General features: G+C 33.5%; 4 protein-coding genes across 6 annotated transcripts in view; all 4 read right to left on the minus strand.

The window, feature by feature from the left end:
- LOC101513926 (uncharacterized) overlaps positions 1-7322 on the minus strand; it is an 8462-nt gene extending 1140 nt beyond the window's left edge. The window contains exons 1-7 of the mRNA XM_073364089.1: positions 6546-7322; positions 4631-6031; positions 3559-3699; positions 1687-3421; positions 1281-1555; positions 211-1064; positions 4-130 (exon numbers count right to left, since the gene is read on the minus strand). Of these exons, the coding sequence (XP_073220190.1) occupies positions 4-130; positions 211-1064; positions 1281-1555; positions 1687-3421; positions 3559-3699; positions 4631-6031; positions 6546-6887 (4875 nt within the window). The 5' untranslated portion in view covers positions 6888-7322. The remainder of the gene's footprint in view (positions 1-3; positions 131-210; positions 1065-1280; positions 1556-1686; positions 3422-3558; positions 3700-4630; positions 6032-6545) is intronic.
- A 3130-nt stretch (positions 7323-10452) lies between these two features.
- On the minus strand, positions 10453-14015 carry LOC101512835 (E3 SUMO-protein ligase MMS21). Its single transcript, XM_004517072.4, has 7 exons — positions 13826-14015; positions 13656-13727; positions 13423-13533; positions 13065-13175; positions 11925-12064; positions 10829-10914; positions 10453-10745 (listed from the first exon to the last, which is right to left on the minus strand). Exons 1-7 carry the CDS (start codon positions 13910-13912, stop codon positions 10615-10617), a joined length of 738 nt encoding a protein of 245 aa, XP_004517129.1. The 5' UTR covers positions 13913-14015; the 3' UTR covers positions 10453-10614.
- A 1304-nt stretch (positions 14016-15319) lies between these two features.
- Positions 15320-17907, minus strand: LOC101513162 (PRA1 family protein H). Of its 2 annotated transcripts, none has more exons than XM_073365205.1 (4): positions 17415-17907; positions 16598-16744; positions 15792-15863; positions 15320-15694 (listed from the first exon to the last, which is right to left on the minus strand). In XM_073365205.1, the coding sequence occupies exons 1-4, from the start codon at positions 17819-17821 to the stop codon at positions 15616-15618; spliced, it is 705 nt and encodes a 234-aa protein (XP_073221306.1). In that variant the 5' UTR covers positions 17822-17907; the 3' UTR covers positions 15320-15615. The 2 variants fall into 2 exon arrangements, with proteins under 2 accessions (XP_073221306.1, XP_004517130.1); XM_004517073.4 differs by having other exon boundaries at positions 16608-16744; positions 17415-17900.
- An 870-nt stretch (positions 17908-18777) lies between these two features.
- Positions 18778-22299, minus strand: LOC101513484 (uncharacterized). 2 transcript variants are annotated; one of them, XR_190575.4, is made up of 4 exons: positions 22030-22299; positions 19731-21668; positions 19396-19606; positions 18778-19312 (listed from the first exon to the last, which is right to left on the minus strand). XR_190575.4 is itself a non-coding variant. In XM_004517074.4 (3 exons), exons 1-3 carry the CDS (start codon positions 22081-22083, stop codon positions 19541-19543), a joined length of 2058 nt encoding a protein of 685 aa, XP_004517131.1. In that variant the 5' UTR covers positions 22084-22299; the 3' UTR covers positions 18778-19540. The 2 variants fall into 2 exon arrangements, 1 of the variants encoding a protein (XP_004517131.1); XM_004517074.4 differs by having other exon boundaries at positions 18778-19606.
- Between the last annotated feature and the right edge of the window lie 1417 nt (positions 22300-23716).

The following is a 23716-nucleotide window of genomic DNA, read 5'->3' on the forward strand; positions in this document are numbered from 1 at the left end:
AGCAGGAACAACCAAATGACAATCCTCACCTTCAGCTTGGTGGCGGTCTTCACATGGGACATCACTGTTTAAAGACCTAACAGTTTCTGGTAAAACCTTTGCCGCTAGCTCCGGAGAATCCTGATCTAGACTGAAATGGAAGGTATAACTGTTAAGAGACCTATCTCATACAAAAAACATGAAAACAAACATGTCGTAAAATCAAAATACCTCAGCAATGCATAAGCCCAATTGTTGACCATATCTTCCAAATAAGCCACTTGTGATAAAATACGGAGATATTGATATCTGTTTCTACCAGCTTGAATTTTCATATTAATTGTCTCGGTTAAGATCTCAAGAACTTTCCTTACCTCAAGGGAAACCTCCCTAACTGATTTATAAACACCTCTGTAAGCTGATAAACCGACAGCAACCAAGCCTCTAACTAAACCAGCACTTTCTTTTGTTTTAGTGCCACCCGAGCTACCAGAAATTACCACCTTTTCTTGTGAATTGTTAGGACGAATTATACAGGAATTGAAAGGCCAGCCTCTCCAAGGCCCACTTACATCAGCACAAGGACCTTCTTTGAGTTTCGACGTGACCCAACAAAGTTCAGCAAAATGAGGGTATAGAAGAATTTGATAGCCAAATGCGGATATTGCCATCAAAAGATTTGATTTTCCCTTCAGTGACCTACTGTTGGGTTGTGGAAGTTTTGTCGAGGATTCGGGAAATTGGACTTCACCCTTCTTCTCATTGGCTGGTTCATTTTCTTTTGTGGGAGTTACCTTATCTTTACAAACTTCAACTGATTCATAGGCTCTCTCCCACTTCTGGACACCGATGTGAGCATGAGATCTCTGATGAATCAATTGCACCCGCTGTTCAACTAAATTTCTTAAAAGCTCTATTGCAGATAGATCAATTGCCAATTCGTGATCAAAATTCTCATCAATCTGCAGAGAGAACTGAGGAACAGTTTGCACTAAAGGAGTTGATTGGCTTTCCTTAGATTGATAACTCTTGAAGAATCCTCTTACCTTGTGTGGAAGTTCAGTACAGGGAACTTCGGAAGTAGCCTGTTAGAAATGAAAAGTAAAATATTAAAAACAGCATTACTCAATATGTATACGTCATTGTTTAAATATATATATTCTACATGAGAATTAAGAAATACCTGAGTCTATGAAAATATAAAACACAACATTTAATAAAAAATGAAGGAGCAAAAACGTAAGGAACCAATTGTAATAACAGTTTTATTTATAACAACAAGCAAGATAAAGTGTTCATACCAGAATCATCAAGGATGTGGACAAACCAATGGACTCCACCTGCTCAATAAATGACATCCAGGCATATGAAGCCTTTTTGTTGGCTTGGCATTTTGTCTTCTCTTTTGAGTTTTTCCCAGTATTGATCCCATTTTCCTTCTCAACAATTTGGCTTGGTGATAGATGATTTACTGAGCAGGAATCAGTCTTTTCAGCAATTTGAAAATCTTCTTCCACAGCCCACAAATCAATTCTTGGCATGAATACTACGCACGATTTCATGCTAGCACATTTCACTGCCACATAGAAACTAATGAGTATAAGATCTAAAAGTCACTACAATTATGAAGCAGTTGAGCATCTATTAAGTAGGAAGAAGAATTATAACCAACATTACATAGGAAAAAACTAGGATAAAGAAGTATACTTAATATTTGTGCAATCCCTTGAACCACATCTCCATGTCCTTCTAGTGAAATAGTTGCCATATCAATCTTTAGTACTTCAATATTTCCAATAAAGCAGTAAAGTAGGCATGATGCAAGATGTCTCTGCCCAGATCGGGGATTTCCGTAAATTAATATTCGAAATCCTGATTTGTTGGTCAATCCAAATGACGTGTTTGGTAATCTACCATTACATATGGAGGGTTTATTGTCGGAAGGATCCACAGTATCACAAGAACCAGAAAAGCCATGGTCAGCAGATAAAATGCCAGAACAACTAAGACACTTCCTTACCTCATAAGCAACATTTGTTTCTTGAAGAAAATTATCAAGGTACAACCACCAGTGATCAATGGGCATTTTCTTTTGGTCTAGAGCAGAAACCATTACATTCTTAATCGATGTCATGGCTTTAGATATAGGAAGTGGCAATCGCAGTCGTTCATCAAGATAAAGAGATACAAGAATAGTGCATAACGGCCGCAACAAACAAGGAATTAGTTGAACAGGAAGAGGGGAGCATACAACATTGTTCGCAGCATTTCCAGCTTCTCTCTGGGAACACGGTAACGGGGAAGACAAAAAAGCCTCTACCCAATCCCTCTCCTCCACAGTAAAGGATGGAAGAGGAATGTTCTTACCATCACTACCAGAACATCTTTTTTCAGCGACTGATAGCACTTCTTGCAAAGGGAAATTTCTCCTCAGCGCATTCATGGCCGCTTGCGTACAAAGAGCCTGGAGATCAGCACCAGCATAGCCAGAAGTTTTCCTTGCAATCCACCCAAGCATCGATCCACTAATTGGTTTTGGCCACTTCTGCGTGTGAAGTGAGAGAATGGAAGCTCTGTCTTCAGTTGATGGCAATGGAAAGTAAATTTCCCGATCGAATCTTCCAGGGCGCCTAAGCGCTGGGTCAACAGCTTCGGGACGGTTTGTTGCACCTATGACCACAACCGAACCCCTAGATTTTAAACCATCCATAAGAGCAAGCAATGTCGACACAACAGAACTATGAGTCTGATCTTGCTGTCTAGTACGGCAGGGTGCCAGTCCATCTATCTCATCAAAGAATATTATCGAAGGTTGACACTTCTCCGCAACCTGAAATAATAGTCTTAGTTGGCGCTCGGCATCACCTACATATTTCCCCAAGCAATCTGCACCTTTACGGGCAAAATATGCAATCCGTCTATCTCCACGAGCACATGCACCAATCAATGATCGGACCACTAAGGTTTTCCCTGTTCCAGGATACCCATGCAAGAGAACACCTCTTGGAGGCGTAAGCCCCAAGTTATCGAAGAAATCAGGATATAGTAGAGGAATAATAACAACTTCTTTCATACAACGGATGACATCTTTAAGCCCAGCAACTGATTCCCATCCCTGAAATGAATTTTCGCCGGCAGAGTCTGCACCACCAATATACACCGGGGCTATTCTCAATAAATCACGCTGAAGCCTCTTGTTCTCGCGTTTCAGAAATTCTTCATCCTCCCCACAATTTTCCAACCATCTCTCTTCTGCATCAATATCCTTTCTTGAAGCATCATTTGAACGCTTCCTCGTCTCCCACATCATTTTCCTAGCCCTCAACTTCTTTATCCAGGCTAAATATTTATTACCACAAGGTTCGAAAAGATGGCGATGATCTGTACAAGCTATAAGAAATTTGCGATGATCAAAGATGCAACCATTTGCTCTTGCACAAGGCTGCAAAAGACAGATAGGGTGTTAGTTCTGGTTAAGATTGGTAAAAAAAGTAACACTTTCCTTGCTTGTAAAAGCAAAGTTAAGGAAATTCAGAATATGTGTGGATTTCATTTCTAAAGAAAGGACATGCAGCCAACCAAGTGATAGGTTCTAGGACACCGATCAACACGACAACCAATGGTTGCCCCTCGCCTCCCACAACGTGTGCACTTCAATGCTCTTCCTCGACAAAGTGCAGCCCTCACATTTTTTAAGCATCCCAAGCCAGCAAAATAAACCTGCAAAAGTTTGTCAAAATGAATGTCTACTTTAACATAAAAGTTGACGAAGCTTCAAACAGGCAGATTATTAGCACATGTCAAGTCTAAGCAACAAAACTATTAAGCTGACAAAGTTTAAATAAAGAATGAGAAGAACATTTTGCTTAACCAGTTGACAAAATGTGCTGATCTCTATAGACAATATTAATTATGCAACATCCATATTCTATTAAAAATTTAAAAGTGTATATTCATTTGAAAATTGGTACAGATGAAAAAATTGAAATGATGCACAAAGGATTAAATAAAATAAGTCTTTAAAAGGTTCAAAGAAATGCCACAGCTTCAAAATTATAAAGCATCTGATTTCACCATCTAGGCCAACTACTCTTAAAATTTGGATAAGGCCTAAATCAATCCTACAAAACTAGCTTAAAGGTGGTGGAGAGTGCCGCTCTTTATAAACTCTTTTCAAGTCTTATCTCTTTTCAATGTGAGACTTGGGTTTTTCCTAATACACTCTTGCTTGATGCATGCATAATTTGGAAGGTGGTGGCTTGAATAGATAGGTTCTGATACCATAAGATATTCCAATTCTATAACTATAAAGTAAAAAGTTGACTTATATTTATGCCATAACTAAGAAGTTTGAGACGTAAGTGATCAGCACACATGCTACCTCTTTTAACAATAAACACAGCAAGACTCTTACTACCAAACAGACATGGAGCATTAGTGTATTAAGTAGTAGGTCTTAATATGCCACTATGATCAGCAAGTCTGCATATTATAAAACAAGTAGCAATTCAGCATGAGCATTTTCTTACGTCTTAGACTAATGTTCAAGCTCACATGTGAAATACAATGCTGCAAACCAAGATACAAGAAAATATGTAGAATTTACCAAAGCAAACCAAGACTCAAATAACTATTAGATTAAAAATCACACCTCTGGACTCCATACAGCACAATTCTGATGCACCCATATTCCAGCAATACCGTAACGATCATTAATAGGACCCAAGAGACGTCCAAGCCAGCCAGGTTCATCATCAAAACCATCCCAGGTATCATAAGTGGGCTCCTCTGAAGCTGATGACCCGCTATAAGCTTCGTTCTCACTATCACCATTTTCCTGAATTAGCCTTTTGGGAGGCTTACCATCACTCCCTCTTCCACACAAACCACACCGCCTTCCCTCTTTGATACATCGGTACTCAGACTTGTCAACATTTGACGATTGTTTCAACTCATCCATCTTCCCAATATTCTCATCCTTCGCGACATTGTCATCAATGCCAACCTCCTTATCAATAGAACCTTCATTATCTACATGTTCAGTTGAAACTCCAGCAATTCCAGCTACATCACCTGCATTTTTTCCTTCCTTCTCACTCTCTAACTGATCACCCTGCTCATCCACAGTTTCAACACATTCCACCTGAGACGGTTCAACACTACCACTACACTCCTCTACTTGCAAATTATCAGTTTCAATTCTCTCCTCACTCTCCATCATAGAAGCAGCATTCTCATCCCTCAAATCTATTGGATTCTCATCAGCCAATTCCGTCTCCCTAACCGAAACACTCCCCTCACCTTTGTTCAATACAATCTCCACTTCTTGACTCTTACTCTCATCCAAACTCCCTTGACATTCATTCTCATTATCCCGTTTTTCATGCTTTGTTGTTTCAATCGTCCCCACTCTTTTCTTAGACTTAACCATTTTTGACAGAACAGTTTCCAACTCTTCTTTCTTATCAACCTCCACAACCTCCAATTCGTCGATCCTATCAACCTTTAACTCCTCGTTAAAAAGTTTCCTTTTCCTATGAGGCAATTCCTTCTCCTCCTTCACCTCAAAACCTACATTCTTACCCTTCGATCTCGACCTCAAACTCCAATTCCCACCACTAGAACCCCCAATTTCTCTCTCTAAATTCTTATCACCTTCCACACTCTTCCCTACTACATCCTCCCCTAACTTCTGCCGTTTCCTCTTGGGAGAAGGCGACACATCAAGTAAAACCGGGGCACGCCGAACCCTCGAGCTTCGGCGAACCCCTGGTTCAGGGTTCAAACCATCACCCTCATTTAACTCACCATGGTTTCTATTATACTCTTCCTCGCATATTGCATCTAACTTCTTTTGTTTCTTCCGAACCCGCGAACCCGATCCACCGTTGCCCTTTCCTTCCGGTGACAATCGCATGACAACAAAGCAATACAAATATATATAAAAATAAAATAAAATATCACTAAACATTGCCAAAAAAATAAAGGTGAAAAAAGGAAAACTTTTTTCGCTATGTAGAAAACTAGAAAATGGGTATTTTCTGATTGTCTTCTATGTCTAATTGGGTTTTTGGATTCACTCTAATTGAGAAGAAAAAGAGCATTGTGGTTTCAGTTGTAGCTGAAATTGATGGTAAAAGGTGAAATATTTTCAGGGGAAGTGAAACCCTAGAAATCGAATGGGAAAGGAATCTCTGAGAGGGTTTTTTGTACGATTGAACGGAAGATTTGTGTTTTGTTTTTTCAGTGGAGATTGGGTTTTCTGGTTGTATGAAGGTTTGTTGTTCGTTTTTTTGAGCGTTTTGTTGAATGAAGTTTTGTTTCTGTGTAGTGGTTACACAGAAAAATGAGAATTGAAGAGGGGTTTTTGGTGTAGTATTTATATGATTTATTTATGAACAAGCGCAAGTGTGTAGCGTGATTCCACGCGATGGATGCTTTGTATATTTCATTGAAAAATAGTTTGAACTTTTAAAAATTAAAATTCATAAGTTTTAAGAAAAAAATATTTACGTTTGAGTTTGAGTTAATAATATGTAATTTAGAATATAAATATGTTTTACTACATTCTTACCCTTCGATCTCGACCTCAAACTCCAATTCCCACCACTAGAACCCCCAATTTCTCTCTCTAAATTCTTATCACCTTCCACACTCTTCCCTACTACATCCTCCCCTAACTTCTGCCGTTTCCTCTTGGGAGAAGGCGACACATCAAGTAAAACCGGGGCACGCCGAACCCTCGAGCTTCGGCGAACCCCTGGTTCAGGGTTCAAACCATCACCCTCATTTAACTCACCATGGTTTCTATTATACTCTTCCTCGCATATTGCATCTAACTTCTTTTGTTTCTTCCGAACCCGCGAACCCGATCCACCGTTGCCCTTTCCTTCCGGTGACAATCGCATGACAACAAAGCAATACAAATATATATAAAAATAAAATAAAATATCACTAAGCAGTGCCAAAAAAATAAAGGTGAAAAAAGGAAAACTTTTTTCGCTATGTAGAAAACTAGAAAATGGGTATTTTCTGATTGTCTTCTATGTCTAATTGGGTTTTTGGATTCACTCTAATTGAGAAGAAAAAGAGCATTGTGGTTTCAGTTGTAGCTGAAATTGATGGTAAAAGGTGAAATATTTTCAGGGGAAGTGAAACCCTAGAAATCGAATGGGAAAGGAATCTCTGAGAGGGTTTTTTGTACGATTGAACGGAAGATTTGTGTTTTGTTTTTTCAGTGGAGATTGGGTTTTCTGGTTGTATGAAGGTTTGTTGTTCGTTTTTTTGAGCGTTTTGTTGAATGAAGTTTTGTTTCTGTGTAGTGGTTACACAGAAAAATGAGAATTGAAGAGGGGTTTTTGGTGTAGTATTTATATGATTTATTTATGAACAAGCGCAAGTGTGTAGCGTGATTCCACGCGATGGATGCTTTGTATATTTCATTGAAAAATAGTTTGAACTTTTAAAAATTAAAATTCATAAGTTTTAAGAAAAAAATATTTACGTTTGAGTTTGAGTTAATAATATGTAATTTAGAATATAAATATGTTTTACTTTTTATTCTTTAAGTGTCTAATTAGTTCAAATGAAGAGAATACAAGGATATTAAATGAGAAAATAAATTTCATTAGAACTTGAGAACTTATAAAATGAAGTTTATCTTTAATATTTTGATAAATTTGTATGAATTATAATAAGTTACTCTGATTGTACTATATCTTTTTATGTAATAGGATAATTTTTCAAATTGAGTAATGATATTCATGAAAATATATAGATAGATAATGACTATAAGAATGACTTCAATTAAAAGAGCATGACTTCCAATTGAAAGAGTTTTTTTTTTTGTTTTTTTATATATATTTAAAAAAAATTACAACTACTAATTTTTCTAAGAACATTAAATTGTTTATCAAACACTTTTTTAAGAATATACTGAAAAACAAATTTTCGTCATTTAATTTGTAGAAAATTTATTTTTGAAATTTATTTTTTATTCTTAGTATTTTTTTAAGGTAACTTATAGTCGAAATATATTTTAATAATAAAATATAAATAAAATTAACTATTTGTATATTTATTAAAATCATTAATTATTTACTTAATCTTATTAATCTCATTTAAATTATCATTCATCTCATCTAATTGCATAAAAATGTTACTATTTAATTTGATGTAAATGTTATTTTTTTGATTTTTTTTACATCAAAGGATAATTTTTTTTTAGGAAAAAGATATAGATGATTTATGCTAACAATTTATCTCCATTTTTTATATAAAAAAGAAAAATATAAGGTTTGGAATATGAGAGGATGTAATTGAAAAAATATCAAAAAGAAAAATTATTTATTTTAATTTTATGGTTTTAATGAGAATATGACAATAGTAATTTAGAATTTGTCCAATAAATAAGTAAAATCAAACATAAAAATTATGTCAATTAAAATTCATATTATTCTAAATAATTTATTATTTTTAATTAAAATTTATTAACTACTTGAATTCAATTATTTAATTAAATATTAAAGATCTCTTTATTTGGGAAAAAGGAGAGAAAATGTTTTAAAATTTAATTATTTACTTCAATTTTTTAGAGATAATGGGAGAAAAACTCATTATGTGTCATTCTAACTATCCTCTAAAAATAAAAAAAACTTGTAATATAATTTTAATTTATAATTAAAAGTACATAAATTATACTCAATTATTAACGACTCAACGCAACTTGTTTCATTCCTTGATTTTTAAGTTTAATTTGGGTCTTAATTTAAAAACTTATATTATTATATATTTAAGTATAATTATTTTAAAATTATTTCTAAGTGCCTGAAATATATGAGACATATTTTACACGCTACTAAAAATAACGATTTCTTATTATCCACAAAAAATGATTCCTATATGATGATTTTATTTTAAACAAGATATGATTGTCAAAATTGAAAGGAAAAAATCGCATATTTAAGGATGGAAATTATGTACGGTACACGCGCTGAGAGAAGAAATTGGGATGAGTGTCTTAATGGTGTTTTTTGCCAAAATTTTCCCGTAATTTTATTTCATCAAACACGTTGTTGCCGCCAAAAAAATGTGAAAGAGTATGCTTTTCCCCAAATTTCCCAAAATATATATTTTTTTAGGCAAATTTCCCAAATATATATAAAGCAGAAAATATGGATGGTATTTGGGCGTATGCATGTTTAGGTTTTCAATGGGCAACGGCTCCTTCAAAATTCAAATATGTATGTATGGGAATACCTATTGTGGGGCTACCTTTGTGCTCTAGTGAATTTTTCACTTTTTTATCTAACTTTTTTCTTCCATTTATTTGAAGTTTTCTTAAATTTTAGTTAATAATTAGATTTATATTATAATATAGTCATATTGTAGTGAAAATCATTTGTTTCAAATTCTATGTAAATAAAAGTTAATGGTTAATTACATATTAGAACTATGGAGGTGAGAAAATAACAAAAAGAAAATCTCTCATGTGGTTAATTTTCAACAATATACTAATTAAATATAATAGGAGAGGATTAAAATAGGAGAAACAGACTAAGGATAACAATGGTCTAAATGTGATTTGACAAATGTGTGTTTTTCTTATATATTGCACAAAATGATTAATTATTTGATATGGTGAATTTTTATTCATATTTTAATTATAATAAATATTCATATTTAATGTCTCACTATGATTCAAACATAATTATCGAAGATACATATAAAAAAATATTATAATAAAACTCATTCAATTTTATTTGTTGAGACATATTTTCAACAATTGAATCAATAGAATAAATTATGTTTTTAATCCTCCTACTCAAGGTAATTATCAATTTAACCACTAAATATTTAAAGCTAATATGGTAAATATCATTTTAAACAGTTATTTTATTTTAAATCTCTCCAATTTTTTTTTGAATTTTAGTTCCAACGATACTTGATTTAAATTAGCTTAACCTAAAATTAACATTATTATATAGATTAAAGTGAGAAATAAATATATTATTATTGCAACTAAAATAAAACATCGATATCGTCGTTAAGTCTTAGTTCAATAAACAAATGTCTCTAACTCAACTAGCAAATGTCAATATTGTTAGATTAAACGAAAACCTCACAATTGTGTGAATGAATTATAGTAAAATTTATCATTTCTTCTAAAATAAATAAATAAATAAAACATGGGTACCAATATTGGCAAATTTTGCGTAATTACATAAAGAGTTCTGAAGAGTGTTCTTAACACTTTTCTTAAATTATGTTTATTCTATTATTATTTACATTGACTTATTTAAAGGAAATAACCGTATTTAATTATTTATCAAAAATTAAATTGAAACATACACGCCTTTACTCTTTTACTATATCCAAAGACAGGTGCAGTAGGAAACAATAATTATAGAGATAAGAATATAAGATAACAGGTAAAGTAGGGAATACCATACTGTAAGATTTAGCAATGAAATATGAAAAATGAAATCATAAAAACTTCACTAATGAATGCAAATTTGCTAGTTGAAACTTGAAACAACTTCAATAAACACGACATAAAATATTAACACGAGTCATCAACTGAAAGTCCAAAACTATCAGAATTTACATACAAAATCTTATCACAAGTTGGTTTTATCAATCTTCATCAAGCATGGTGAAATCTTCTACATTAGTTTCTTTGTTGTTCATTTTGCGCATTTCATCAATTTCGATAAGCAACGACGCATCCTGTACCAGTGCATTTGGATCCAACACCTTTGGGCAACCTGGCACACAAAGATTTGGTTAAAATTCAATGCAGTGGTGGCATAAGATTAATGTTGAGGCTATTCAAAAATAACGATATTACCTGGTATTGGGCATTGAGTACGGGAATGCTTTGACTTGATATATTGCATTATCACGTTCTTTTCATAAATGTGCCTACATTGCATACTGCAAAAATGAAACACAAATAAGTAACAAGCATAGTATACATTCAGAAAATCTTCCACAGAACATGCATTTCAGCGCAAACACATAAGCTTGCAGTCATTCATTAAGTCTCCACTTGTCTTATCAGTCCAATTGGTTCAGAAATCTATACAACACCTTCATGTGCATCATATTTTGTTCTTTCCATCAGTTGTAAAATTCACAACAAAAAATGCCATGTTCAGAGTTGATTTTTACTAATCTGGTTCTACGTAGTCAATAACGGCAAACAGTGCTGCTATCGTGGTGGAGCGGTGCGGAACGGGGGGTTGCCGCCTCAGTGTTTGCCAGTGTGTTACATATTGATGGTGCAGGTGGAGAACTGCTTTCGCAGCCAAAGATGCGGCTGGAGTGTGCTACAAGGCCGCACCGGAGAAGAAATAGGAAATATCAAGAAAATGGGATTTTTTTGTCAGTTTCTGGATAGATCTGCATTTCCAGGCCACTAAGATATGCGTTTTCCGGTCATATATGCATTTTTTGGTTTGAAACAGAAACCATTCAAAGACACAAAACAGAGCTGCAATGGAGCTCTCGCCAGTGAACTCAAAACAAAGGGGAGAGCACGGTCCACCAGAAACTTGGCTTCAAATGCTGCATATCTTTCATTGACCATTCCAACAAGCATTTTCTAAGACATTGGTGGTAAGCATATGTAGATTAACCTATGATACATACAGACATTGTACTTGTCATTCTATAATCAATTTTCTCATATTGTGCCTCCATTTCCACAGTCAGACAACCAAGTGAATGATTAGTCGGCTACAAATGCATACTTTGCAAATTTACTTTTGTGTCAAGACATAAAATCATGAAGAAAATGAATTTATTAAATCAATTTATGCAAACTTAAATTAATAGTTGAAATAAAACAACACAACATAAGGTATAACTCTAACTATACGAATATAAAAAACAGAAAACATCACAAACAGAAACAGCAATAAGTTGAATGATTCGCGTGGTACCTGCGAACTGGTTCTTCAAGCTCAGTAATAGGCTTTCCAGACAACGGACATTTGAAATTCAAAATATTAGATTGGGTACTGGTCATTACAATGTCCTCCTGCTCTTCACCTGGCATTGGCTGTCCCTCATGATGCACCTTCTAAAGACATAGATAAACAACAAGCACATTAGATTGTTCCTTGAACTCAATAACAGTTTTGGAGAAGGGACTTGGAAATATGTCAGTCCTCCATAAAAATGAGTTAAAGGGATATATAATGTCGGTGTTAATCTGTTTTACACTAACAACTAGTAAGAACTCACCATTTTTTCCACCTCAACAAAAAATGTTCAAAATATACTTATAAGAGTGGAATGACATGGCAAAACAATGGACTGTCATTGAATAATATAAAAATCTTGGATTCCTAACAGGATGTCAGTATAATTGATTTACACTGACAGGCCCTTTAAACTGAAAAGATATTATTGTATATGTTACTAAACAGCTTTTTATTCTTCAACAAGATCATGGAAACAAAAAAATTAAAAAGTGACATAAACCAGTATTCAATTAATATCTCCCCCCTCTTAGAACATATGTGCACATACATGTATGTTGGTGTGCAATAGAGAAAGTAAAAGATGATTAAGATCACATACGCATGAGAAATTTGACACATAATATTTATCGCAACTACTGAATTTTGAAATTTGCATCAAGGAAAACATAAATCTGATATAAACATATCCAATAGGGAAGGTATCAATCTATTGACTGGGATCCCAGTCTTGTAAAACAATGATGACAGCATATGTCATTGCAAGAATATGTTCTAACCAGAGACAGCAGTTTCATCTTTACTTTTGTTTGCCAGCGCTCAGCGGTAAAGAGAAAACTTTGGATGAGTGGTAGGTTTCACAATCTTTAACACCATTACTCATTGGATGAACAAGATATTTGAAAAGTAAATGATAGTAGCTACAATAATTTTAAACAAACAAAATAGGGAAGCTCACTGAGTACTGACCAAAAGAGACATAAGCAAATAAACTCAATAAACATATTCAACTACAGAGTAACAACACCAAGGAAATTGGGGATATGAGGAGTAAGAACTGATAATCTTCCAACACTTAAAGAGTGACAAGAAACATACCCATACAGCTTCCTTAAATTGGCGCACAAGAGGATGTCTTTGAACATCTGAATTTCGATTGGCCTTAAACTGCAAAACTTCATCCTCGAACACCTTATGAAAATCAGTCAACTGCATAATTGCAACAATACCAGGTAATATAATTGTTAGTGTTAAATGATACTAGTATAAGCTATGAAACACAGACACTTTAGATTGAAGATATGTTTGGTGTCTGAAACATACACAACACTAACACATTAAATTCAATTGATTCCATTCATTTTTCAAATTATTATCCGTGTTTGTGTTTGTGTTTGTGTCAGTGTCGTGTATGGGGTCAGGGCTTTATAAGTAATAAGTGATGAGATTTCCAAACCTGTTCTCCAGGCTGGTATCTGTTACCAAAAGCTTGAGCAGCAGATGATAAATGCACATTGAGTTCAGATAAGCTCACTAACTCAACTACAGCATCTTCCATTTCCTTCACCTAAAATATTTTTTCACTTTTCACTCATCACATGACCAACATATAACAAAAAATAAAATAAAACAACAATTTGAATTTCCCATCAATGAACAATAAAATAAAAAAATATTAAAAAGAAAAACCTTGTCAGAAAGATTGTCTTTTTCCAATTGAACTGCAATTCCCTTCATAACACCAACTATTGTTCGGATATCCTAATATAAACCCAGAAAAATGTTACACACTAAACGAGTTAATAAAAGGGTGCCCTAAAAAAGAAGGGTAGTTAAAAAGGGGGCTTGAGAGTTATTACAGCAATGAGAGGTTGAATATCGGTGGCGAAGGTGGAAGTTGCGTTCTTTATCCGACCAGATGCGCCGCCGTGTGAAGTTGACGCCATGGTTCTCCGATGGATTTGGTGGGTGCTTTCAAAGTTCCGCGAAAGGGGATTTTTGGAGGGAGATTTCAGGGTCGGGTCAGGCGTCACATGAAAATTGAAATTGAAAATAGTAATTATGTTTTATATAAATTACTTATTTTTATTCTTTTTTGTTTTAATCATTCAAAATAATAATCATCTATTACTCTCAAAATTTAATTGGTCAAAAAAATTCTATTTTCATACATTTTTTTTCTTTCTTCTAATAATCTTTCGTACTAAATAACAACATTATTTTTTTAATTATTCAAACCATTTTCATGTGAAAGAAATGGTAAAAAGTTAAAACATGTGCAGATACAAATACAATACAATGTGATATCATGTATGTCTATGCATCAAATTAATCAGATATAATATAAAAGTTGTAAGACATATCAAGTCTCACTTAAATAGGTCATCGTGGTTTTATCAATTATATCATGAAACCGAGCTTACGCTTAATCTATTAACATATTCAAGTTAATAATTACATTATTTAGTTAATTCAATTATTAACTTACACAATTTAATCAATTACAAATTTCAAATTAATCATCTAATGAATGTATAATACCTTTATAAGCACTCTTTGAGCTTTGGGATTTGTTTAACCCTAAAAAATCCCAAATAACTAGTTCAGCTAAACTTTTTTATTTTATACATAAAAAAAATATATTTCAAAACAAATCAATTTGAGTTCGAAATCAGTTTGGATCCAACAAAAAAGTTGAATTTGAAAATTAAAAAATAATAGAATAAAAGGTTGTGTTGTTTTCACAATACAATATGTTGAGAAAATGACTATTTAATATAAATGTTATATATGTATAATTATGATTGATATTAGATCACTTATGTGATTTTTAAGAAACATATGGACCAACCAATTTAAAACAGTTCGCAGAGGATTGGATTTGCAAATTATTCGTCCTCATTAAATTTGTACCGACCAAGCAATTAACAAAACAAGTACTATGGAAGCTTGTAGACTTGTTTGTCGAGAAGTAAGATGGAACTAGGAATCTAATATTCAAGCCACACAAAAGATGACATGTGGTTGATTAAGGAACGAATTTGAATTAATGCAGTTCAATCGATACATTTGAACCGTATGATTAAAATTGAACAGGCTAAATTTCAAATTCAAATTATATCCATTTTAAAATTTTAAAAGTTAACCCACAAGAAGCCTTTAAAAAAGAACAGTGACAATAATCTACAATAAAAGGTGGACTACATTTGCCCAAAAATTGAAGGATTAAATATTCATCATTTTGGCGTATAAATATTTATTGGTTTGTTATCATTTCTTAACATGTGAACTGAGCAACCAAATTAAGTAGAAATTTTTTAATAAAATTTCTGAAAAAAATAAAAATCGTAAAATATATAAACAAGATACCACTTAAATGTGTAAATATTGAAAACCTTTTTACATGTAAATATAATCATGAAAAAAGCATCCAAGTAGAGACTACAGCGCCTTACAGAAAGGCTACATGATGGACTTGCTCTCTCAAAACCTAATCCTATACCTGTTCCCTGAATTCTACATTGCACAATGTTCTGTACCAAAGTTCTGTCCCCTTCTACATTGTAAGAACTATCTTCCATATCAAAGCCCCTTGAATCACTCAAGTATGGTATTCTGGATAAAGGGAAGTATACAACTCTTTCTTTGATCAACCAACTATCTGCCTCTGACCGATGAAGGTTGCTTTGCAGGGGTTAACTTCCGAAATGCAGCATGCAGTATCACTCCTACATTTATATTTTATTCAAACAAAAACTTAAAAATCCACAAATAAGAGGAATAAGGTATGGGTATGATTTATGAGACTGCAAAATGTAGAATCACCTGCATAGCTGACACTTATGGCACAAAAGAGAGCCATTTGAACATTGGAACATATTAGAATAACTGCGGTTGCTGCAAACACATGAGATTCAGAAACATGAGTTTAGTTAACCCTATGAACATCAAGCTAGATATATCTTTTCAGCAACCATAAGCAAAGCACCACACATCATATTAATAAAACAAAAGAGAACATACATAGAGAAAACAGATACCATATGAATTCAGCCCAAGACAATTCTATGAAAAAATATGCCACCAAGTACATAACTGATTAAAAAAAGAAATGCACATGCATGAGGGAAAGCAAGTGAGTTTTTTCTCTCTTCCTTTTTGCGAGGAGGAAAAACAATATATTAAACTCAAAGCAACGTCCAGGAAGCACATGCCTATTAGATGCTATGTTTATATTTAATTACTTATAATGCAGTTAATCCTCCTGTGGAACAAATATTCACATTATCAATGCAAAATTACAAGAAACAGAATGATTTGTGTTAATTAAGCCATTTGAAAACCAGTTCATCTGTGAGGAATCAAAGGCCAGTAGGCAACAAGGGAAAGGGATTTAATGTTTGAGAGAAAAGAATTTTCAGAAAGTTACATATTTGATTAAAAAATAATGAATTGAGTTGATACAATGGTATTCATAGAAATGAGAAACAACAAACTAAAACTAACTATAACAACTAATACTAACTAACAACTGTTCCTCTATTATCATCATACTGAGTCAATAAAAAGAGGCAAAGATAAACAAAATCAAACATAATAGCACAAAATAATATCCTCCTATAGGAAATTACAATTGCTCACCACATTGGGCAATACGAAGCAAGCACTGGCGAATCACAGGATATTGATCCAATCCCTTTCTGTCACTAAAGAACTTGAAAAAATCCCACAGTGCCAAACATGATATCAACCCAACCAGAGCAAGTGGCATCTTATACCTGCAACCATCAAACACAAAACACAGTTTTTATCAAACAACAGCAAGTACTAAAACACAATCACAATGAAAGAGCTGTGTCAATCCACAGAAAACAAAAAAGAACCCCATAGAGTAAATCACCAAATTAATCTATCAAAATGTAGGCCCAAAAAATTCGTCCCTAAAATTAATGATACTGCAAAATAATCCCTAAAATTGAAATCATCCTGCACGTTAGTCTAACAAGTCGGTCAACCTAATCCTTGAAATCGTCCCCATGGTTTTAAATAATGGCTGTGGCCATGCAGGATCATTGATATTGTGAAGAACGTGGTCAAATGTGACCAATGCAACCTCAATTGCAATCACACTGCGATTTCAACAACTTAAAAACCTGTTATGCCAAACCTAAATAACAGTCATGAACCTTTATTTAAAACTACAATTTTCCCATAAAGAATTTTAAATTTCATGATTATTTTAAAATTTCATCTACTTCATACACCAACAATTTCAGAAACTAAATCCGCAATGAACAACATACTAAACACACTAATATATCATGTAACAAAAACAGAGATAATCTGCAATCAAATTAAAATACCAAAGCAATAATAAAGACATTAATTAATTGTACAAAAAAAAGACATTAATTAATTGATCAAGAAAAGAATAAAGAGAGTACATACAGTGCAGAAGCGAAGAAAATGATGAAGAGATAAGCGTAGTTACGAGCATATCGTTTAACATTTTCGTGAACACGGAATCGAGCTTGGGAAGGGGAAGAAGGGAAGGAGTAAGAATCAGAGGAGCCGAAGAAGGAGCGAGACCAAGAAGGAGTATCGCCGGAGAAATCATCGGCGGTGAGTTTGGCGAAGGGATTGAGAGTGAGGAGAGAGAAGAAGGTGAGGAGTTTAGAAGAGAGACTGGTGGTGGGTAGTAATGGAGAGGAGTTGGAATTAACGGTGGTGGTTACAGCGGCTGCGGCGGCGGAGGTTCGTTGGTCGATGATTTCGAGGTAGCCGGTGTCACGAAGCCATGATTCGAAGGCGGGTTCGGGAACGCTTAGCGCGAAAGGGTTAGAAGAAAACACCATCGCTATTATTATTCCTTTTTTTCACAACAAACGCTATCGTTACTATTGCTCCTTTTTGTTTCTTTTTTGTACCTGACTCCTTTTCCCTTGGATTATTATCATTATTATTTTTAATATATGTCAACTACTCAACTCAACCACATTTTATTCTTATAAATCTAATAAACAAAAGTGTACATGTAATTTGAGTAAAAAAAAAAAGAAGTGTATTTGTAGAAAAGTATTTTATTATTATTATTAATTTTTGTAATTATTTTTTTCAATTATTTTGATAAAAATATAGAGTTGTATGATTTTTAGATAAAAATATTTATGAATAATCTCATGTTTCAATTTTAAAATAGTATTAATCATCATAGTTAAAATTTTCCTCCAATTGTGCCGTTGGGTTTATGGAGTGAAACTAAGGATAAATCCGCACCATTTCTTTCATTACTAAAACTTTGAGAATATAAAAGTGTATTATATTATTAAGCAGCAAGAAATTCTAATAACATAGAGAAGAAATGAAGGGAATCCATTTCCAAGTTAAGCAAGAGTCTATTTTTTGTGGAAAGTAAAATGCTAAAGTCAATTTGTATTAATTTTTGACATTTTTATTTTATTTTGAAAAATCCTTTTTAATAGTTTTTGAGTGTTCATTTAAATTTGTAATTCAGACAAAGATTCTTATTAACTTTTTAAATTACTTTTGACAGGTCAGAAAGTTGGATTCGGTAACATTTATGGTTTGTGCATCTAGAGACAGCGACTTGTAGATTATTTAGTAAAGAAAAGATCAGATAGAGGATAATCAAATTGTTTGAGACGAAAGAAGACCTAAGATAAAAGAGCTATAAGAGCTGGGATTAATGAGTTAAATAGAGATATGTTGCATAATAATAAGACTTGATTGTTGCTGTATTTCTTTTAACACTTAAGTTAGCACATTTAACCTTCTTATTTAGGACGTGATGTAAAATGAGAAATCTTTCAATTAGTAGAGAAAATAGTCAATATTGCAAACAAACTTATAAATGTCATCTACCCATACTCAGGGAAGTCCATATTATTGCATACCCTTGAAGTTACTCAAGGCCTGTGAATTATCAGCTGTTGGAAACTCCAAACTTATAAATGTCATCTTACCTCCCATTCCCCGGGCATTGATTCTCTACAATGCATTTATGAAATTATGCGATCTAAATCATCCAATCTTAATAGTACGACTCGGATTCCAACTTTGCAAAATAAGTTTAAAACACAACCAAAACGTGGACTAGCCGATCTTAATCGATAGTCCAAATCCTCAACCGTGAGAATGTGTGACCACGTGCAATCCATTTCCCAAAATTATTTAATACAACACTAACTCAAAATTCCAAGTGGAGCAGCATCAACAAAGCATACTTACACAAGGTCTTCATATTCCCCCAGAAAAGATTGAAGGGGTCTTCTGTGTGTTTCCATGGTTGCACCATTATTAGTGTAACAGACTACTTTCACCATAACCTACAATAGCACCTAAATGAAATATAGCTAACAGAAATTGATGTGGCTCTAAGAGTTCATACATAAAAGAAACCACAAATAACCTTTGCGTGTGTTTGGAAGAATGAAAAGCCACGGTGACGATGACGATGTACGTCTTCGCAACTCTCCAATATGTAGCTTCGAAATTTTAACGGTAGGAGAGCTGGAAGGTGCCACTCAACCAAACATAAGCTTCACCAAATAAGATCATCGCTTAAGTTGCCTTCTAGCCAAAGCAGGGGTTTTCTTAGGGATATAGACCTTGTAGTTAACCTGAACATTCACAAGCTATTAGTAATAATAATAGAAAAAGGACATGCAAACGAATCGATTACATACAGTATTTAGGACTCGACATAAATATCATAATATATAAGACAGATTGTCACACACATACCTGCACCATTTCACCACCCCGCATGACATTCATTGTTTTCTGCTCAAACTGAGAGCCCTGTTTGGATTCATCATGTACTTTGCCTGAATTATTCTCTATTGATGAACTTTTAAAGCCTGCTTCAGTGGTAGCAGCATTGCAGGACTTTTCAACATCTATACCACTTCTATTAGTATTCTGGATTGAAGATTGGGTTGTCTTAGCTGCATTCCTTTCTTCATCAGCATCACTCACCAGCAACTTTGCATCAGAAGGTTCACGTGAATCAGATGTTTGCTTTGTTTTAAACTGAGAGTGGTCACTGGCTTCATCTTGCACCTTATCCAAGTTGTTGTTATCCTTAAATTTAGGTCCATGAATCAAAGGTTTAGGACCAGCAGAAGAAATTTCTCTAATGTCTTTGACATTATCATTGCTACCATGATTCGTGACATGAGCAGCTTCAGAAGTACTCTTATTTATAATACTATCTGCTAAAACCAACTTTTCACGAGTAAGTCTGGACACAGTCACTCCCTTGAGAGATGAGCGACTGTGAAGTGAATCATGGCAAGATTCTGATGGGTTCAATTCCAAATTGCTCGCCTTAATATTAGTTGATTCAGTGACTACTTTGCTACGGTTGTTGTCTGCATCAATCACCTTTTCTGGTGTTTGAATCTTAGCAGAACCAGATATATCTTTATCCATGTTCAAAATCCTTCCATTGTTTCTTTCATAAGCAGCTAAATCTGTCCTCCCAACAGGCAAACTAATTTCTTCTACAGGCGTTTGCTTATTAAATTTTTTCGTTATATCAACATTATTGATATTAGACTCATCTTGAACCAGTTCCTTATTATCAGTAATCGGTTGCTTCACTTGGCTGACAATTTTATTTTTCTGTTCAGAAGCTTTTGCGCTAGACTGAACTTCACCTCTGAACTTTCGTAAGTTTTCTAACGCTCTTTGTCTTAGAATAGACTCCATATCAACGCCATCCAGATTAGCACCAGAAGTATCACTTGCTTCCTTCTTCATAGATTCACTTGTCCCATTACTATAATCTTTACTAGTATCTCTATGTTTCGGCTCTTTGAAGTTAACATCGGCATTCATATTGCTTGTCTCATCCTCGGGTCTCGATTCTTTTTCTGGTGCAGGATGTGTATAATGATCCAACTCCCTCTTTGTGCCCCCATCATTACTGTCATTGCTTCTACAAGGGTAATCGAGATCATCTACAACTTCCTCTTTGGTTTCATTCCCACATAATTCTATAGATTCATCCACCTCTTTTGCAACAGTAATAACTGATCGCAGCCACCTAGATTTGTTCTCAGACACATATTTCTCTTCAGTATCTTCATAACTACTTTCACCTCGGGGACTACAGCAGGGTGAACAACTTCTTGGCCTATATCTACTACTCTTTGCACTTCCACTTCTTCCCCTCCATCTTCTTTTGCCTTTCTCCTTTCTATCTGTTTTTCTATCTTCCTCCTTTCTATTTGTTCTTCCCCTCAAACTCTCATATTCACTCTTACCATCACTATCAATCCCACCCGGACATGTTGAGCAGCTTCGTGATCCACTACTTACCGAACTAACACTTGCTTCTCTCCTAACCTTTTTCTTCTTGCGAGATTTCACCTTCAACTTTGTCTCATCATACTTGTTTTTCCTCTTCACCTTTTTTCTCTTCCTGCCATGGAGAGATCCCTCATCACTGCTGTCAGAACTGCATGAAAGTCTCCGAACCTTCTTCTTACAACCTTTCACATCTTTTCTTGTGCGAGACCGATCCCTTTTTCTTCTAGACCTATCTTCAGAACTAGACGACACCGATGTGTCCATAATTTTTGAATCATCGTAATCTGAACTAGAAAGAGAAACCTCATGGCGTCGAACCTTCTTTGATTTATGTTTCCTACTCTTACTTTTACTGCTTGCCTTAACCTAAACCACCAAATTAAGTATAAATTAGACATAAATAGGAAAATGCACATTCAGTTAAATTAATCAACTCAACCACCATGTACTCAACAAGTGGGAAAATCTAATAACCAAATCAAATAGAAAAAGTCAATGCACTAAAACCCAGAAAAATATCTAGCACCCCACACAACAAAAGGGGATAAAAACAGATTTTTATCTATCAGAGACAGAAAGTTCGTGTTTTCCCCTAAAAATTGAATAAATGCCAATACCTTACAAAAAAACTGAAACTAAAAATTGAATACCCTACTAAAATTAACAAATGCGAAAGTTAAAATTAAAAACCCTAAAATGAAAAAAGTGATAAGATAAATGAGATAACCTTAGAGGAATTGTTGGAATGTTTCTTTTTGAGTGAACCGGAGGATTTCCCCATCAGAATGACCTGCAAAATCAACTTTGAAAAATAAAAGGGATTAGAAAATCAATAAGCGAATAGGTTTAGATGAATTAAGGGAAAGGGGAATGCAGAGAAATCAAAGAAAGGTTGATGGTTGTATTGTAGTTAGCGAAGAAACACGATTGGGATATTATTCTATTCTTCTCTTCTCCAAATTCTGCTTCCGCTCAATCTTATAAACAAAAAATAACTGTTTATCCGTATATTAAAAAAAATATCCATTTTGCTGTTTACACCCATGATTTATTTATTTTTTTCTTCTAATTACACTCATGTCATTGTTGAAAATATTAAATTGTTTTTATCATTAAATTAAATTGATTAATCTTTCTTTTTCATTTTTCTTCTATCTCTCTTCCATCGAGAAATTACAATTTTTTTTAAATCAAATACATTTACATAAACTAAGTTCAAAAATATACTTTTTTACCTATTGCAAAAGTTTATACATACTTAAACTCAATCTCCACACATGTACGTCAACTCAGTTCAAATACATATTTCTCTTACTCACTGTAAAATTGTACATGTATGTTTAAGTACAGGTACATAAATTCAGTTTATGTGTATTTACGTTAATTGAAATAAAGTACGCATCTCTCCTACTTTCTACAAAATTTTACATGTACTTAAACTCAGTTTAAGTACATTTATGTGAATTCAGTTTAGTTTATTTACGAGAATTGAGTTCAAGTACTCACTACAAAAATTTACATGTATTTGAATACAGTTTATGTACATTTACGTGAATTGAGTTCAAGTACGTATTTTTTCTACTGTCTACAAAATTTTACATGTATTTAAACTCAGTTTAAGTACATTTATGTGAATTCAGTTTAGTTTATTAAGATAATTAAATTCAAATATTTACTGTAAAATTTTACATGTACTTGAACTCAATTTAAATATATTTACGTGAAATCAATTTATCTACATTTACATTAACTGAGTTCAAGTATGCACTTCCCTTATTCACTACAAAATTCTACGTTTACATGGACTCAATTGCGTACAAATACGTGAACTCAATTTATGTACATTTACGTGAACATAAAATACATAAGAATATGCAATTTAAATTTGCGTATAATATATAATTTACCGTGTATGAGAACTCAGATCACGTAAAATTTCCAAATCTAAAAAAAAATGAACTCAACAGATTAGAAAACATACTTTGTTGGTGGTTTTTAAGGATGATAAGAATAACAGAGTTACGGAGCTCTAACTTATGAGTGATGGGTGTTATTTATGAATCAGTATGAGTTATGAGTATATGATATGAGTGTGAGATATTATGAAGTGAATGATAGTGATGAAGAGAGAAAGAGACAAAATAAAGTTTAATAGTGACTGAAATAGTAAAGAGGATTTTCGGAAACTTGATGGAGTGTGAATAGCAAATCAGAGGAAATAGGTAGTAAAATTGTAAAAAAAAAATTGAGAAATATAATTAATTTTTTAGATTTTATGTAAAATATAATTTAAATTTATTGAATTGTATTTTTAAAAGTTAAATAATATTATTAAATGATTTTTATTAAAATAATAATATCTTATAAATATCAGCATTAAATAAGTTAAAAATAATTAAAATTTCAAATCATTA

This window comes from Cicer arietinum, chromosome 1, assembly GCF_000331145.2.
Source record: "Cicer arietinum cultivar CDC Frontier isolate Library 1 chromosome 1, Cicar.CDCFrontier_v2.0, whole genome shotgun sequence".
Taxonomy (NCBI): Eukaryota; Viridiplantae; Streptophyta; class Magnoliopsida; order Fabales; family Fabaceae; genus Cicer; species Cicer arietinum.